Source organism: Haematobia irritans, chromosome 4 (assembly GCF_050003625.1).
Source record: "Haematobia irritans isolate KBUSLIRL chromosome 4, ASM5000362v1, whole genome shotgun sequence".
NCBI lineage: Eukaryota > Metazoa > Arthropoda > Insecta > Diptera > Muscidae > Haematobia > Haematobia irritans.
In genome coordinates this window covers 95,606,607-95,624,239 of record NC_134400.1, presented here as the reverse complement: position 1 = coordinate 95,624,239, position 17,633 = coordinate 95,606,607, and the positions used below count along the sequence as shown (strand labels likewise).

Sequence of the window (17,633 nt, the reverse complement as noted above, 5' to 3'; positions counted from 1 at the left end):
TTTATATAAAAATTTATATATAAAAATATATAAATAATTATAGAAGAAAAATTTGGATAAAATTTTCTATAAAATCAATAGGTTGAAATTTTTTTTTCGTCAGGCGTTTGTAACTTCATTCTGCGAATGAATAATCAACAGTCTACCGTAAATGTGCAGGAATTAAATGGTCTACGGAAAATGTTTGTTTATTCTTAGATCTAGTCTAAAACGCGCTTTCAAGGTCTCTAAATAAAATAAAAAATAAAATATTATTAATAAAGTAAAAATAAAATAAAATACTTTATTCAATATTTACATCCGACGATTCGTTGGTGATTTTCCAAACTCTTCTGCTATGATTTTTATTGAAATATTTAGTATTTTGTCATATTTTTGATTATTTTTATTTTTTTGATTATATATTATTTAATATTTCTAATATTTAAAATAAAATTCTAAAATAATTACAAAACTTAATTTAATTTAAATACCTGTACAAAACGTAAAAAATTAATAAAGGTTATAATAAATGTTTAATAAATGTTTATATACCCTCACGGCATTCTTAAATTCGATTCTAAACTATTTTTTCAATATTCGAATTTGTAAAGTTTTTAATATTTTGAATCTTTTCACATAAGATTTTTTTTTCTAAAGGAAACATAGACTTGAAAAATGGTTGAATTCAACTCGATTTCAAATATAAGTCAAACATAAGTTTTGCATCTCTGATAATCAGCAAAATGTTTTCGATTCCTCTAAAACGCGCCAACCGTTTAGAACAAACATTTTTGATTTTACTTTTCAACAATTTTTTTACCGATTAAAACTTTATTTGAAAGGCAAAAATTTCGAATCATTACCGGAGAATTCAATACATCCCCTCCAATGTGACATTTATCCCTTTGTCGGTATGTGAGAAACCACAAAAAACGAATGGAAAAAATCCATCATCCTATAATGAAATTAATAAGTATCGTTAATTAAGCGAGAATACACATCACGTGTCTTTAAACTTGTTTGCTGTCAAACATCTATTTACAGAATTGGCTTTTCACGTTGTCTATTTGCTTGTTTAGTTAGTGAGTCGAGTCGAGTCGTTGTTATCGTATACGTCAAAAGCAGCAAAAAAGACAATTGCTGGAAATAGCGAAGAAACAAAAAACAAATAAATAAACTAGCAAATATGAGCGCTACCTCATCAAGACCGTAACTCAAGGGGTGGTAATGCAAATGCCACCATTATTTGGTAAAAAAAACAGCAAACCTTAACAAACAACATTCGCTTTAGTATGATGGAGGGTAACCTATGATGGAGGGTAAATTAAGTTTGCCATTGTCATATCTGTCCCTCTGTTGTAATCTCACGTGCGGTAGGCGGTTCAAGCTCTTCTAAAAATGTAGATGGGTCGTTGGTGTCAAACGCTGTTTGTCAGGGGATTAAGATTTTTTTGGTTTTCGTTTTTACAATTTTCCAATTTCATCCAATATTCGAGCATTTATGACGCATCGGACGATCTCCGAAATTTCATAGAAAATTTTAACCAAAACCACAAATATACTCCTTTTAACGAATTTTTTTCTTTGCCATAGCGAATATTTTTCATTAAGTTAATGAAAATGTTCATTAGTAGTATGAAATATTTCATTATTTAATAGAAAAATATTTCATTATTTAATAGAAAAATTACAATAACAAAAAGGTTCATTGTATTTATGAAATTCTTTATCTTAAAAAGGAGGTTCGTTACTTCATTTCTACCGTACAATGTACAATGGTTCTAAAAGGCTTTTTTGGAAATAATTATGCAGCTTCGGTGATTTCCTCTAACTTTAAAAGTTTGTGGATCCCTACACTAAAACAAAAAAAAATACTTAAATTCAAAGATTATCTCCTTCCCTTAAGGATGTTGGTATTGATCTTGAACCAATGATACTTTTTTAAAAGAAAGTTATTTTCTAGTTTTATATCTTAATTTAATCTTTTTGCGATACACTGAAAAAACAGCGAACCCACCAGGAAGAAAACATTTGGTTGATTTTAGAAATTTTTGAATATTTTTAGAAAATTTTAACCAAACAGTATTATAAGCGCTGGCAGCACGCCGATATCACAAAAATATGTAAATATTTTTCGACAAATGCAAGAAAATTTATTAGACATAAATAATTTTTTTAAAGAAAATGTTGTAGTTTGAAGCAAAAACGTGGAGTTCAAAATTGCAAGAATGTCTTTAGTGACATACGAAGTTCATGATGGACGCTTTTGTAGTAAAAATTACAAATTTAAAGATTTATTGAACTATGTTATGAGAAATACGGATTTAGTAAATCTTTATGCTTAACCCTAGCTTTGGCACTATATACAAATGTAAATATTTCATTTTTGACACTCTTACCATTTCAATAATATTTATCCAATTTTTATGAAATTTGGACTCAGTGGCTAATTTTTCGTGCTCTTTCATAATATGTACAAATTTACAATATAGCAATTTTTCAACACATTTTTGTATTTTTCTTCAAAATCTGCCACTATTTACATAAGTAAATATTGTGATTTAACATACTTTTAGTTGATTTGTTTTGAATAATTTCATATGAAAATAATACAAATAAAAGAAGGGGAAATAAAAACTTAAAATATATATATTTTGGGCAACTGCAGCATTTGGTTTGCATCCAGCTGTGCTCCACACAGACTGCACTGAAAAAAATATTGTCGTGAGGTCAAAGATTTCATGTCATTAAAATACGAATACAAATTTTGCTTAGCATAGAAGACGCATTTCTCTAAAATAAAGTTAGTTTCCTTGTCCAAAAGTCGATAAACTTTTCAATGAAGTCCTTATAATTAAGTGATTTGACTTAAAAATGGGTATCTTAACATGAAAGAAAATATTTATAGGCCATGGTCAACTTGACTTTAATAATTCAGAAAAATTCTTTAAATTTAATGAAATTGTCTTTAAATTTGTTGTTTTTTTGCATCTTGACTACAAAGCAAAAAATCGTTCAAATATAGGACATGTTTTTCAAAACTTTATTTTAAAGAAGTTTTTTACTTCAAACATAGCATAATTTCTACTGGAAGTCGAGTCCTCATTTGGAAAATAAAGTTGCCGATAACTCGTTTTTAAAGGACTTTGATAGCATATGAAGAAAAAAGCTGAGAAAGCGAAAAATTAAAATTTGCTTCCTAGAAGCAAGTACACAAAACCTAAATTTAAAAGAGAATTATGTCTTAAAAGTATCCTTACTTGTATTCTCCGCTTCTTTGGCTCGGAATCAATACCAAATTTTTTAAAGTAAAGACAAAATCTTTGGAACCGAGTATGCTTTTTTTTAGTGTGGTTTTTTACATTGTCCACATTTTCGCCTTGTAGGACGCTTCCTTTTTTTCTCACCATGGTAGCACATACAGCAAGCGGTTTTTACTTTTGAATATCCTCTATCACCTTCATCAGGCATAAAAGAAATAGCAAACGATTGTATAGGTTCACCGATAATGTGTGTACAATGCTCAATTTGTTTTTTGTAATTGGTTTAGAACCGTTAAAACAAGATTCACGAAAAATTTCATGTTTTCGCTCCATTGAGGATTTTTTATCCAGTTTAAATCCATTTTTTCTAACCAAAAATTGCTACCTGTCTAATTCAGATAGTTCACCGTCGTTTTCCATATGATATTCCCCCACTTCATTCTCATGTAAATCGGAGTAAAATTTGGCCCCTGTGGTCATATGTGTATAAATCGAACTAAAGATATACATGGGAGCTATATCTAAATCTGAACCGATTTAAACCAAATTTGGCATGCATAGTAAGAATGTTAAGTCTACACCCTGTGCAAAATTTCACGTAAATCGGAGTAAAATTTAAGCTTTTGTGGCCATATCTGTATAAATCGGGCGAAAGATATATATGTGGGTGCTATATCTAAATCTGAGCCGATTTCAACCAAATTTGGCAAGCATAGTAAGAATATTAATTCTAACCTCTGTGCAAATTTTCACGTAGATCGGAGCAAACCTTTGGCGTCTGTGGTAATATGGGTGTATATCGGGCGAAAGATATATATGGGAGCTATATCTAACTCTGAACCGATTTTAATAATGTCGAACAGATAATGTTCAAAAACAACAATATGTTTTCTGTAGCCAATATCAGAATGCAAAACAAACATAACAAAGTGGTTATGAAGTTAAAAATAACAAAGGAAACAAAATATTTACATATGTAAATAGTGGCAGATAATGTAGAAAAACATTGGTGCCTAAGCTAGGGTTAATTTGTGTATAATTGTTTCCCGTTTTTTTAGTTAATAAATCAAACGTACGCAAAAAATTATTAGAGCAAAGGAAACATTTTCCAAACATAATAATTGTATAAACTAAAATATAGTTATAGTTAGTGAAATAGAGAGTTCACTTTTTTGAGTTTCTGTCAACAAAGGTATTCACGTGCAAATAAATATCAGTTTAAAAATCCAAATACAGATACTTTGAAGAAAACCTCTTTTACGCAATTTCAAAAAATCTTGCGAAAATCTGAAAACCTCAAAATAAGTATTAGACTATTTGTGAAGCCTTTTTGTCTTTAATCCAAAGACTTTATAAAAAATTGCCTTAATTCAAAGACATTCGGTTTAAACACAAAAATTCTATAATTCATAATTTAAATTTAAAAACACAAAGGCAAATATTATGAACTTACTTCTACTAAAAATTTCTTCATTAAAAAAATGTCCTTAATGTTGAGTAAATTGCATGTTCTAAAATTTAGGTTTCATAGTCTTTCATAATAGGTCAGTGTAATTCACACGGTTAGATTTTTTTACTGTTTGGTAGAATTCTTGATTTTTTATCGATTTTGCAAAACATTCCTCTCCAACAAAGAGGCGCCTTAATTTTCTATAGAAAAAAATTTAGATACTATTAATTCTATAGAAACAAATTTTCTATAGAAATACAAGTTTGACAATTTTTCATAAATTCAGTATATTTAAAATTTTTAATTTTCCTGTCATACTATCAAACTCCATTTTGAGTAAGTTCTCCTTGTTTATTTTCCTTTGGTGAGTGTGCAAAATACCTTGGCGTTATTTTGGACAGAAAGCTGAATTTTAGGCTTAATATTGAAGAGAGGGCGAGAAAAGCCACGGTAGCTTTGTACTCCTACAAAAAGGCAATAGGGAAAAAGTGAGGACTAAGACCAAAAATTGTGCATTGGCTATACACGGCAGTAGTTAGACCTATAATGCTATATGGTGTTGTAGTCTGGTGGCCGGCACTTCAGAAACCGACTTGTTTAGATAAAGTTCAGCGTATGACGAGCTTATGTATCACAGGCGCATTTAGTAAGACAGGAACAGACTCCCTTAATGTCATGCTACATCTATTGCCTTTAGACATTTTGGCCAAACAGTCAGCTGCAACAACGGCTGTGCGGTTGCGCGAGCTATCGCTGTGGTCGGAAAAAATTTACGGTCATAGTTCGGCCCTCAAAGTAATGCCAGATGTGCCTAACGTAGTGGATTACACCCTGGCAAAACCACTTTTCGACAAAAAGTTTGAAACTCTAATTTCCAACAGTGAGGCGTGGTGTACACAGACCCCGGGGAATAAAAGATATATAGATTTCTATACTGATGGCTCCAAATTGAATGGACAAGTGGGGTTCGGAGTATATTCTAAAGATCTGGAAATTCGAATAGCGAAAAGATTACCTAATCACTGTAGTGTTTTTCAGGCTGAAATATTGGCAATAAGAGAGGTGGTGAATTGGCTGAGAAGTAATGTTCCAACAAATATTGGCATTAATATATACTCAGACAGTCAACCTGTAATAAAATCCTTGGACTCTGTGTTCCTTAACTCGAAAACGGCCATAGACTGCCGCAAATCTCTCAACGAGATGGCTGAGCAGTACAATATTCACATAATATGGGTGCCTGGCCATAGGAACATACCAGGGAACTGCGAAGCAGATGTGTTAGCAAGGCTAGGAACTACCTTACATATTCCAGGGGAACTAGAATCTGTTGGTATGCCTCTGGCCACCTGCAAGCTCTTACTGCGTGAGAAGGCTGTTATTATGGCCAATATTCGATGGGAAAATTGCAAGGGTTGTAACGACACCAAGCAAATATGGCCCCATTTAAACTTAAATCGCACACTAGATATGCTAGTGTTCTCAAGGCGTCAGATAGCACTCCTGATATCTGCTATAACGGGTCGCTGCCTGATAGGCGAATTTGCAAAAACTATAGGTGCGAAGTATAATGACTATTGTATAAGCTGTCATGATGTGGAGGAAAAGGAATCAATTAAACACCTCTTGTGTGAGTGTCCTGCTTTTTGTGTAAGGCGTAAGCGAATTTTAGGAGCATATAGCTTTAGATTACTGGCTGACCTGGAAAACGTTAACTTAAGCAGTTTCTAAATGTTTTTGGAGCAATCTGGTTGGTTCCACAAAAGTAAATAATAGAGAAGGTTCAGTGTTTAAGACTAGAAGTGCCCATATGTAATAGGTACTTTTAGTTAAAGGTGGTATCACAATGGACTGAATAGTCTAAGTGAGCCTGAAATTTAATCGGGCTGCCACTTTAACTTAACCTAATCTAGAGGAAAACACTTCAGCTTTCACACACAGAAAAAATTATGTTGATATCTTTATCCGTTCAAAAGTTACAGAATTATTTCCAAAAAAAAAAAAAAAACGATTTGGAACCACTGTGCAGCGTGTGATGACTTTGTCGGTCGTTTGACGACCAAAATTCATGTCCTAAGGTGGCCGAAAAAATCTAAATTGATTCTATAATTGGATGTTATTTCCGATATTTTTACTTTAGAGAAATAAAATTAAAGAAAAAAATTGTAAAAAAACATGTAGCGATTGACTTTGTTGCATTACATATCGGCCATTCGTTTTCACCCGTTTTACCAAATCTTTGGAATCCAGTGTTTAATGTTAACCGATATTCCCTATATATAATCTTAAATCCCGAAATAGATTCGACACAAACAAGGTATGTTGAATCTCATTTGTTCAACCTGTCCCCTTATGGGAGTTAGGTTAGGTTAGGTTAGGTTATGTGGCAGCCCGATGTATCAAGCTCACTTAGACTATTCAGTCCATTGTGATACCACAGTGGTGAACTTGAACTTGGGAGTTTCATATAGCCCCATAAGGACCAATTTGCTAATTTTACTTCTAATATAATAAACAAAGTCCCTTATATTTTCTGCATATTGTAATCTAAGCAAAATATTCACGAACAGATTCATTTATTCTATATAGATAGGTCAGGATCCGTAATGGCCTATATTCAACGATATTTTGATACCATTTACTCCAATGTCCCCAATTTGATTTCCTGAGCATCTAATTTTAGTTCTCCACAACACTGAAAACTATCCCCAAATAAGACTATCGCAATTGCAACCATACATCAACCACGCCAGATAACAGCGCAGTTGATGTCAACGCCCCATTACAACCCCCCTCACAATCAGACATTAAATCAAAATCAAGGTAGATTTTTGCACTTTTTTCATTCTGCTGGCGTTGCAGCAACCAAAGAATACTGCTGCTGCTGACTCAAGTGGGGGGCGCAGTTGCCGTATCTATTGACGCCCAGCAAAAGAATAAGCTCACGTTTATTGAAATGCTATAGGCTAACGAGTGTTGCTTACAACTAAATCGACGTATTCGTTTGCCGGTGTATGGTCGCATTAGATCGCAAAGCTTTAACCGGACCGGAGAAATTCTATCGTGAAGCGCATCCAGATTAAATGGAAATCTAAAGAAAACTACTACCACTACTATTGCAATAAATGCAAAGCATAAATATTAACAAAACAACAAAGCTTATATATAGCAAATGCAAAAACAAATAATAACAAAAAAAAAATAAAATAAAAAAATAGATTAATTTTTTTAAGAAAAATCTAACAACAAAAATTTAAGTGAAATTTCAAGAATGAAGTGAAACCAAAAAGAAAAAAATATATACCATGAATTAATATAATAGTGATGAAAATTTGTTTTTATATTTCATGGAAAATATTTCTATATACAAAAAAAATGAAATGAAAAAATTATAAAAATATATATATAATTTCGAGAGAAAATAAAAATCGTATATTCGATATTCGTTTCGTTGTTTCGGTATGATGACGGGCTTTAGACAAATTATTTCCGTTTCCGATTCTAATCGTGAATAGTTCAAACGATTTCGTTCTGTGACACAAAAATCTTCATACTCGCCAATTTGCCGTTCCCCTGAGTTATGGATTTAAACACAAATATTATTTTTTGTTTATGTTAATTAAAAATAAAATAAATAAATAATTAACATCCACCTGTTGAATGAAAATTCGAATATTAAATTGTTACTTTGAAGTCTTGAAAACGCAAAATCTATTTTTTTCTCTTAAAATTGAGCCAACGAATATTTTTCTTCAGGCCAATGATAATGTTCATTTATAGTATCAACATGTCCATTTTTAAATGGATTTTTTTTTTACATTGACGAAAAATTTAATTTCGTTCGTTCGCTTAATTTTAAATGACAAATATTGTTAACTTTTTCTATCAGTGTATAATTTTCCATTTTCATTAGGTTTGTTTTATTTGCGATATTATTTTGACAGAAAGAAAATGGACTACATCTTAAATAGCCGTCGGAGAAAATCATTCTTAAAGACCCATTCTATATTCGGTTTTCGCAGAGAATTTTTCACGATTACTGTGATAAAATATTTTTTTAATGCAGATAATATTGTTTAATTTTAGCTAGAACATATTTGGTTTCATTTATATTTTTATTTTAAGCCAATAGCCATTGTAGGTAGTGCTTTAATATTCATTATTGTTTTTAAAATTGTAATAAATAAAATAATTTTTAATTATTTTAGAAAAAGTAACCGTAACCATGAAGTGATTTTCAACTCGAAAATCGAACATAGAACAGCCTTTAAATACAATTGCCGTGCTTTTTTTAAGACAACTTGAAAACTTTCCATCCAACAACTTGAAAACTTTCCATTGAAATTGAAGAAATTTGCTATATGACACCCTACACCCTGCATTTTCACTCACCTATCTTAAATATGACAGTGATAAAAACTTGTGCCAATTTGAAAATGGCAATTAAAGTCGACTTTGTTGTTTAATTTTAAAAGAAAAAATCTTGGAATGTCGAAAAGTCAAACTCGAATAGTCGATTTGTCCAAATTTTGAAAAAAGACTATAGGTCAAAATAACTAAGTTTTGATTCTGATTACAATTCATAAATAGGACCACCTACACTGAAAAAACAGTGAACACAGAAAATTTTTGGGTAATTTTAGAAAATTTTGAATATTTTTAGAAAATTTTAACTAAACAGTATTACAAACGCTGACATGTTGCCGATATCACAAAAATAAGTAAATATTTTTCGACAAATGCAAAAAAAATTATTAGGCATAATTAATTTTTTCACTTGTCAAAGAAAATTTTGTAGTTTGAAGGAAAAACTTGGAGTTAAAAAATGCAAGAATGTCTTTAGTGACATACGAAGTTCATGATGAACGCATTTTTGGTAAAATTTACAAATTTAAAGAAATAATGAACTATTTTGTGGGAAGCGCGAATTCAGTAAATCTTTTTGCTTAATTTGAGGATAATTTTTTCCCGTTTTTTTGTTCATTTAACTAACGTACGCAAAAAATTATTAGAGTAAATGAAACTTTCTCCAAACATAATAATTCCATGAACTAAAATAAAGTTAAATTGGCTTTAGTGAAATAAAGAGTTCACTTTTTTTCGAGTGTATACGCTGATGGAAAAGGTTTCGCTATATTTACGGAATTTCTTATTAAAATTGAGCCAATAAAAAAATTTCATAAATGCAATGTAATGTTAATGTAATGATTTTTATATTAAATAATAAAACATTTCATGCTACTAGCGAATATTGTCATTGTCTGAATGAGAAATGTACGTTGTATCAACGAAAATATTTCATTTGCTCAAATTTAGTTAAATTTTCTTAACGGTCCCAGTAAAAATTTCAGCATTTTGTATAAATCAATGGCACGGAGTGTGTTAGAGGATATTATATAGTCGGCTTTGTATGACTTTAAACTTTCTTCAAAAAAAAACACTTTACTTTTGAATGTGATTACGACCTCTAAATAGATAGAATAACGCCTATGCGCTGATAGAACAAGTTTCGCTATATTTATGAAATTTGTCATTAAAATTCGACAAATGACACACTTTCATAAATGCAATGAATTTATTCGTCAATGTTAATGGACCAATGAAACAATTTCATAAATGCAATGAATTTATTCGTTAATTTTAGTATTAAATAACGAAACATTTGATGCTAGTAACGAATATTTTCATTGTCTTAATGAGCAATGTACCTCATATCAAAGAAAACGTTTCGTTGACCCAATTTTAATGAATATTTTTTAAAATTCCCAATAATAATTTGAGCATTTTTTATAAACACTGGCACGAAGTGTAGTAGAGGCTATTATAACTACGATTTATGAACGATTTTAAAATCTTAGGGTTCAACTCTGGTAGAACTCATTGAAGTTGGTCCCTATTTAGAGCCTTTTGCTATACATAGACATATGAAGGTTAAATAAGTTTCGCCCCATCCGAACATATTCTTTCCCTGGGCGCAGAGAAAGAAAAATAGTATCTATCACAGAAAACAAAAAAATCCAATTAAAAAGTTTATTGAAACTGAAATATTTTTTAATTAAAAACTTAATTAAGACAATTAACTTTTTAATGAAACTTTTACATTAAGTCAATGATTGAAATTTTTTTTATACTTTCAATTAAAAAATTAATTTATAAAATTCAGTTAGTTAAAAAAAAAGAATGTGGAAATTTTTTTGATTTTTGATTAAAAATTTATTGAAAACAATCACTTTTTTCAATCGAACTAAAGACACTAAACCCCATTTTCATGAAAATCCGTTAGTACTACGTTAGCTAACGAACTTCTAAACCGTGCTGTGTACATATCTGTCATCTTGCATATATATATTCCATATGCCAGTTAGAAACTTAACTACTGTAATTATACCCTGCGCCACACTGTGGAACAGGGTATTATAAGTTAGTGCATATGTTTGTAACACCCAGAAGGAGACGAGATAGACACATGGTGTCTTTGGCAACAATGCTCAGGGTGGATCCCTGAGTCGATATAACCATGTCCGTCTGTCCGTCCGTCCGTCTGTCTGTGAACACATTTTTGTGATCAAAGTCTAGGACGCAATTTAAGTCCAATCGCCTTCAAATTTGGCACATGTTCCGAATTTGGGTCAGAATAGAACCCTATTAATTTTGGAAGAAATCGGTTCAGATTTAGATATACCTCCCATATATATCTTTCGCCCGATATGCACTAATATGAACCCAGCAGCCAGAGTTTTATACCGATCTGTCCGTCCGTCCGTCTGTCTGTGAACACATTTTTGTGATCAAAGTCTAGGTCGCAATTTAAGTCCAATCGCCTTCAAATTTGGCACATGTTCCGAATTTGGGTCAGAATAGAACCCTATTAATTTTGGAAGAAATCGGTTCAGATTTAGATATACCTCCCATATATATCTTTCGCCCGATATGCACTAATATGAACCCAGCAGCCAGAGTTTTATACCGATTTGCTTGAAATTCTGTACAAACATAACACTTAGTCGTATAGTCAAGTGTGCAAAATTTGATTGAAATCGGTTCAGATTTAGATATAGCTCCCATATATATCTTTCGCCCGATATGGACTAATATGGTCCTAAAAGCCAGAGTTTTGGCTCAATTTGGTTGAAATTTTGCACAGGTAGTAGATTTAGAATTGTAGCTATGCGTGCCAAATTTGATTGAAATCGGTTCAGATTTATATATAGCTCCCAGATATAGCTTTCGCCCGATTTACACTCATATGACCACAGAGGCCAATTTTTAACTCCGATTTAGTTGAAATTTTGCACAGGGAGTAGAATTAGCATTGTAGCTATGCGTGCCAAATTTGGTTGAAATCGGTTCAGATGTAGATATAGCTCCCATATATATGTTTTTCTGATTTCGACAAAAATGGTCAAAATACCAACATTTTCCTTGTAAAATCGCCACTGCTTAGTCGAAAAGTTGTAAAACTGACTCTAATTTTCCTAAGCTTCTAATACATATATATCGAGCGATAAATCATAAATAAACTTTTGCGAAGGTTCCTTAAAATTGCTTCAGATTTAAATATTTTCCCATATTATTTTACTAACATTGTGTTCCATTATCCGACTTAAATTTTGAGTCAATAGATTTTGTAGAAGTCTATCAAATTCTGTCCAGATCGAGTGATATTTAAATGTATGTATTTGGAACAAACCTTTATATATAGCCCCCAACACATTTGACGGATGTGATATGGTATCGAAAATTCACAAAGTGGTGCAGGGTATAATATAGTCGGCCCCGCCCAACTTTAGACTTTCCTTACTTGTTTTTTCAGTTAAAGTTAACCGGAGAAAAGATATTTTCATTTTTCTTTGTGTTAACTGGCAGTTAAAGCCTAACGGAGCTACATGAAAATGGCCGTAAGTCAGTTTAAAAAGTGATTGAAAATAGTTACGTTTTAATTAAAACTTTAATTGAATTTTGGAATCAATTTCAATTAAACTTTTAATTGGATCAACTTAAAACCTAATTGAAATTTTGCTAATGAAATTAAATAATTTTTTATTCAAGTATTTTTTTATGCCCAATTAAAACTTTGATTGTGGTTAAAGATATTTCAATTAAATAAAAAATTAATTGGACCAATTAATTTCGCCTCAAAGTCTTCTTTATCAGCACAATACATCTTTGGAATATTTGAAGAAAAAAAAATTGATTTTCCAATTATATTACTTTTAAAGTCTTTTTCATGGATTATTATTTTTTTGCTTACACCCTTATAATATTAACCATTCAACATAATTATTAAAAACTACTTTTTATGAAGAAATTTTAACTCAGAATGTTTCGTAAAATATTCATAAAATCTTAGAAACTTCTTCACAAAAGTCATGAAATTTGTAGAAAGTTTCATTAAAAGTACGAATTTTTTACAAAGAAAAGTTAATGTAGACTATTTCGTAGACGTTTCGTATATTCGTAAAATATTCTTCGTAAAATTTACGAAAACGAATGAACATTTCGTTGTTTTAATAAAGAATTTACGAAGAATAGTTAATGAAGAATTCTTCGTAAAATTAACAAAGAGAATTCTTTCGGTGTAGAAATATACAAATTAATATACAAATAAATAAATAAATACTCATAGCATAAATTCAAGGTCAAAGGGAAAGGTCAGGTTTTGAGTTGCTCGCGATTTTAGTCAATATATGATGGTAATTTCTTATGATCGAATGTAAAACCATTTAAATGGCAAAAAAAAAGTAAATCTACACTAGAAGAAAATTTCCGCTACTCAAACACACACACACCCACTCACTCACAGTCACACAGGCACTCGTTAACTTAACAACATTGGATTAAAAAAACAAAAAAATAATAGTAGAGACCATTTCGAACAAAAAACAAAACGAACTTTGAAAAGTTTTTCTATTGCTTTTCGAATAAATATCATACACACACACACACACACATTCACAATTGAAAGCATTTTCACTATTTCACATGTCATACGTTTCATTATTCACGATTGTTTTTTGTTATGTTTTTTTGTTTTTGTTTTGTAACGAAAAAAAAAACGTATCGCAACGTGACTTCTAAATGTCTGTCCTATCGTTTGCAGTCCCCATATGATTTGAACCGTACTCACACACGCACACTCAAACGTTTTGATAATTGAATGGTTTCGCATTCAACACACCAAGTACTAGGGAAACAGGCTGGCTGGCTGACTAGCCTGCTATTTTAAATGAATGAATTTGATTAATTTGTTATTGTTATTGCGTTTTTTTTTTTGTTTATTTTGCTAAAAACAATTAGAAAAATAAAAACACATCGTTAGTTAAAGTTCGTCTACTGATCAACAGTTCTAGAGATATCACCTTAACTAACATTTCAATGGAATCTAATTTGTTTGTCAATACCCGAATACGTGAGGATATATGTACGAAGAAAACAATTTTTCGTTCAATTTCAAAATTACAAATTAAATAAAAAAATTAATTAATTTCTTCGGCATTTTCAATTATTTTTTTAAATGATCCAATTAAAATCTGAATTGATTTTGATCGCAACAGTCAACTAATTTATTCCCTACGGTAAAGTGATCAACCACAGGACCGATACAGGACTAATCCCTAGGGTGGGTACGGACCAGTCCCAGTTCTGCTCAAAACGTATGGAAGGGACCGATGACTTTAACATGGGTTTGTCATTGATGGGGTAAATTTACTCTTTACGACACGTCTTGGACACATTCCAAGACGTGAACCAATCTTGGACAAGCTCTTAGAAATCAATTTGGGCATCCCAATTGAACCCGAAATGGAAAAAAACTTTTGAAACATATCGAACAATAGGTTATTCTGATAATTTTATTTCAATAAATGTGTGTAGATTCATTAAGATTTTATTATCAAGCGAGTACGGTAATCAATAAATTACGATTATTTAAAAATTGCAACTAACTGGAGCACAGGTACCAGTTCTGTGATATGACCGTAAGTGGCCATTGGTAGCAATTCCCCGTAGGTTTAATTGAGGCCTTCAATTATTTCATGTTTTAATTGTATCAATTAAAAAATAATTGATTACGTTTTCACTTTCAATCAAATTTTCAATTGGAAATATTTTGGTGATATTTTTTTCTGTGTATTTTTAATAGGGCACACAATTTTTTGTTAATAAATTTCTTACAATAAAAGCCAATAATTTTTATATATAAAAACAAAATCCTTTTTACTGAATACGATACTCGGATAGAGAAATTGGAAATAATTTAGAAAAAAAAGCTCAACGAAGACAAAAACAAAAACCAAAAAATTATGGAAAGTGAGTGACTCAAAAAAAAAAATTGATGTGCAAATTTACAAATTTTTTTCGTATCAGATAAACACAAAATAGAAGAAAAAATTAAACTAAAATGTTAAGAAGATATTTTATGAATTTCTGGCAATTATTGTGGCTTCTTAAGATATATCATTATTTGGAACTCAAAATGCTAAATACCTAAACTATATAAATCTGCAGAACGACAGGGAAACGTGGAAAATCAACTTCGTAAAAAATTTATGATTTAAAAAAACAAAAAACAAAATCCTAAAAGAAATCAATAAAAATTCTTATAAAACATAGTGTGGTAATAAATATTGAAATCGAGTCAACCCATATAGCCTTTCCAGAAGGCTGGAGAGGGAATTGACATCTATTGCTGCAGCCAATATGGCTTCAGAAACCTCATCGTCTTGTAGTGGATTTTTCCAGGATCATGGTAGTACGGCAGCCCTGAATCAGTACTTTCAACATTTAAATTCACAGGCTGTTGCTGTGGCTGTATCTGCTGCAGCTGGAAATTGTGGTGGCAGTGAGAGTGGAAATGACAATACTCGTAGTAGTATATCTAGTAGTGGGTCATCAAAATCTTCTTCTGGTCATATAGCAGGGTCTAGGAATAGTGGTGGTAATTGTGGAAATGGGGGAAATACAACAAATAACAATGTAAGTCAATGGCAGCAAACTCAGCAGCAGCAGCAACAACAACAGCAGCAACACCAACAGCAACAGCAACAACATCAGCAGCAAAATCTACAAAATCCACAACATAATCAGCAACATCAGACACAACAGCAACAGCATCACTCACATCAACAGCAACAGCAACACTCACATCAACAACATGGTCATCAGCAACATCAGCAAAATCAGCATCATCACCAGCAACAACATATACATAACCAGCAGCAGCAGCAGCAGCTACAATTACAACAACACCAACAACAGCAGCAGCATCATCATCAGCACCAACAACAACAGCAGCAGCAACAACAAAATCATCAACTCTCTTCAGCCCTTAGTCAAAGCCTACAACAGAATTTAGCCGCCAATAACTCAAACAGCAATGCTGCTGCAGCTGCCGCAGCTGCAGCGGCGGCCGCCGCCGTTGCCACAAATCCACATTCCATATTTGGTACGGGTAATTTCCATTATAAAACCAACAATTCCTGGTCTATTCCCTCACTATCATGCTATCAGCGACTCTACAATGAAAACGCTCATTATCAACGTAATTACAGCTCATCGAGTACCAACAACAACAACAGCAGCTCTGGTAATAGTTCCAGTGATGGTAGTGGGGGTCAATGTGGCACCAATAGCAACATGAGTGCTGCTGGTGGTAGTGTAGGTGGTTCTAATAACCATGCCTCGTCGAATGGTGCAAATAATGACGGAAGTAATTTTTCCGATACTACTGCTGCCGCTGCTGCTGCTGCTGCCAATAGCACCGTACAACAAGTGGCAAATGCTGTAGCAGCAGCAGTGATCGCCAGTGAACATCAGAATCATTTGAATAATTTTAAGTCACGCTTTCAACCAACGAGTACAGGTATGCATATGTTTTGCGAAATTTTAATTATCAAGAATAGGGAGGCTAGCTTAGAAGGGTTTACACGGGGGATTTCTAAGGATGAGAATTCGTAAAGCCAATTTTTGAAAACTACTTTTTGCTATATTGGGGCATATTCGACCATTTGCAATGCCATATAGATCGAGCCCCAGGTTTGATTTCTTAAGCCTAATTTGAAGTTTGACACATAAGTCGATATGAAGCATTTTTGTTTGAGTTCTAGAAGAATCCTAAATCTCTCGTCTATAAGAAAATCTGATAAAATAACGCTTTTCAAGTTATTCGAAATTTCAATAATCTAGATTTTTTCCCAATAACTGAATGAGCACGTGAAGTAAAATCAGGAATTTTTACATCCAGTTTCAGCATGTTAAATGATAGTTGTGCATTTTGTCGGCGTCATGAAAATGAACCCCAGGAAAATGAGCCTCAAAAACCAATTGAAACAAGGCAACAAAAGTGCGACAATGCTTCATAATTAATATAAGCCCAATGAAAATGGGCTCCAACAGTTGTGACTGAAGCATGAAAAAAACACCACAAAGCAAAATTTGGACTCATTTCCACTTTTCATTTAACGACTGTGTGAAAATGAGAGTCATTTGGACTCTTTTCATAGGAAAACGTCTTAAATAAAACCCCGAAGCCGAAGAGCGGTCACTTTTTTTCAGTTTGGAATTGCCTTTGGACTCTGTCCATTAGGAAAAAAAAAATTAAATCTCAGCCAAAGGCCCATTTATTTCACTTTGGAATCGCGTTAGTCCACTATGGACTCTGTCCATACGACAAAGCCTTGAACCCCTACAAAGGGCCGTTCAGTCTAATCATTTCAAGTACTTTGGATCTATCTGTAGGAGAGTGTCTTAAAACCATCCATACACAGAAAAAAAATTTCGCTAAAAATTTTTTCAATTATTCTTAATTGAGTTTTAAAAATATATTCAATAAAAAATGTTATTGATTCAACAAATTATTTTATTTGAAACAAAAATAAATCACAGAAATTAATAGTATCAATTAATTTTTTAATTGATATATCATTTCTGTGACTGATGAC

The 17,633-nt window shown here is 31.9% G+C and overlaps 1 protein-coding gene across 8 annotated transcripts in view; it reads left to right on the top strand.

Moving 5' to 3' along the window:
• The window catches only part of Pdp1 (PAR bZIP family member Pdp1), a 350,044-nt gene that overhangs the window by 207,584 nt on the left and 124,827 nt on the right, over positions 1 to 17,633 (top strand). For 2 of the 8 annotated variants that reach the window (XM_075303404.1, XM_075303402.1), the window contains exon 1: positions 15,061 to 16,555. The exons of 4 other annotated variants lie outside the window; for them this stretch is intronic. In XM_075303404.1, the coding sequence (XP_075159519.1) occupies positions 15,394 to 16,555 (1,162 nt within the window). In that variant the 5' untranslated portion in view covers positions 15,061 to 15,393. Of the gene's footprint in view, positions 1 to 15,060; positions 16,556 to 17,633 lie in introns of those variants that run through there. 2 more of the 8 variants (XM_075303405.1, XM_075303403.1) reach the window with 1 other exon arrangement.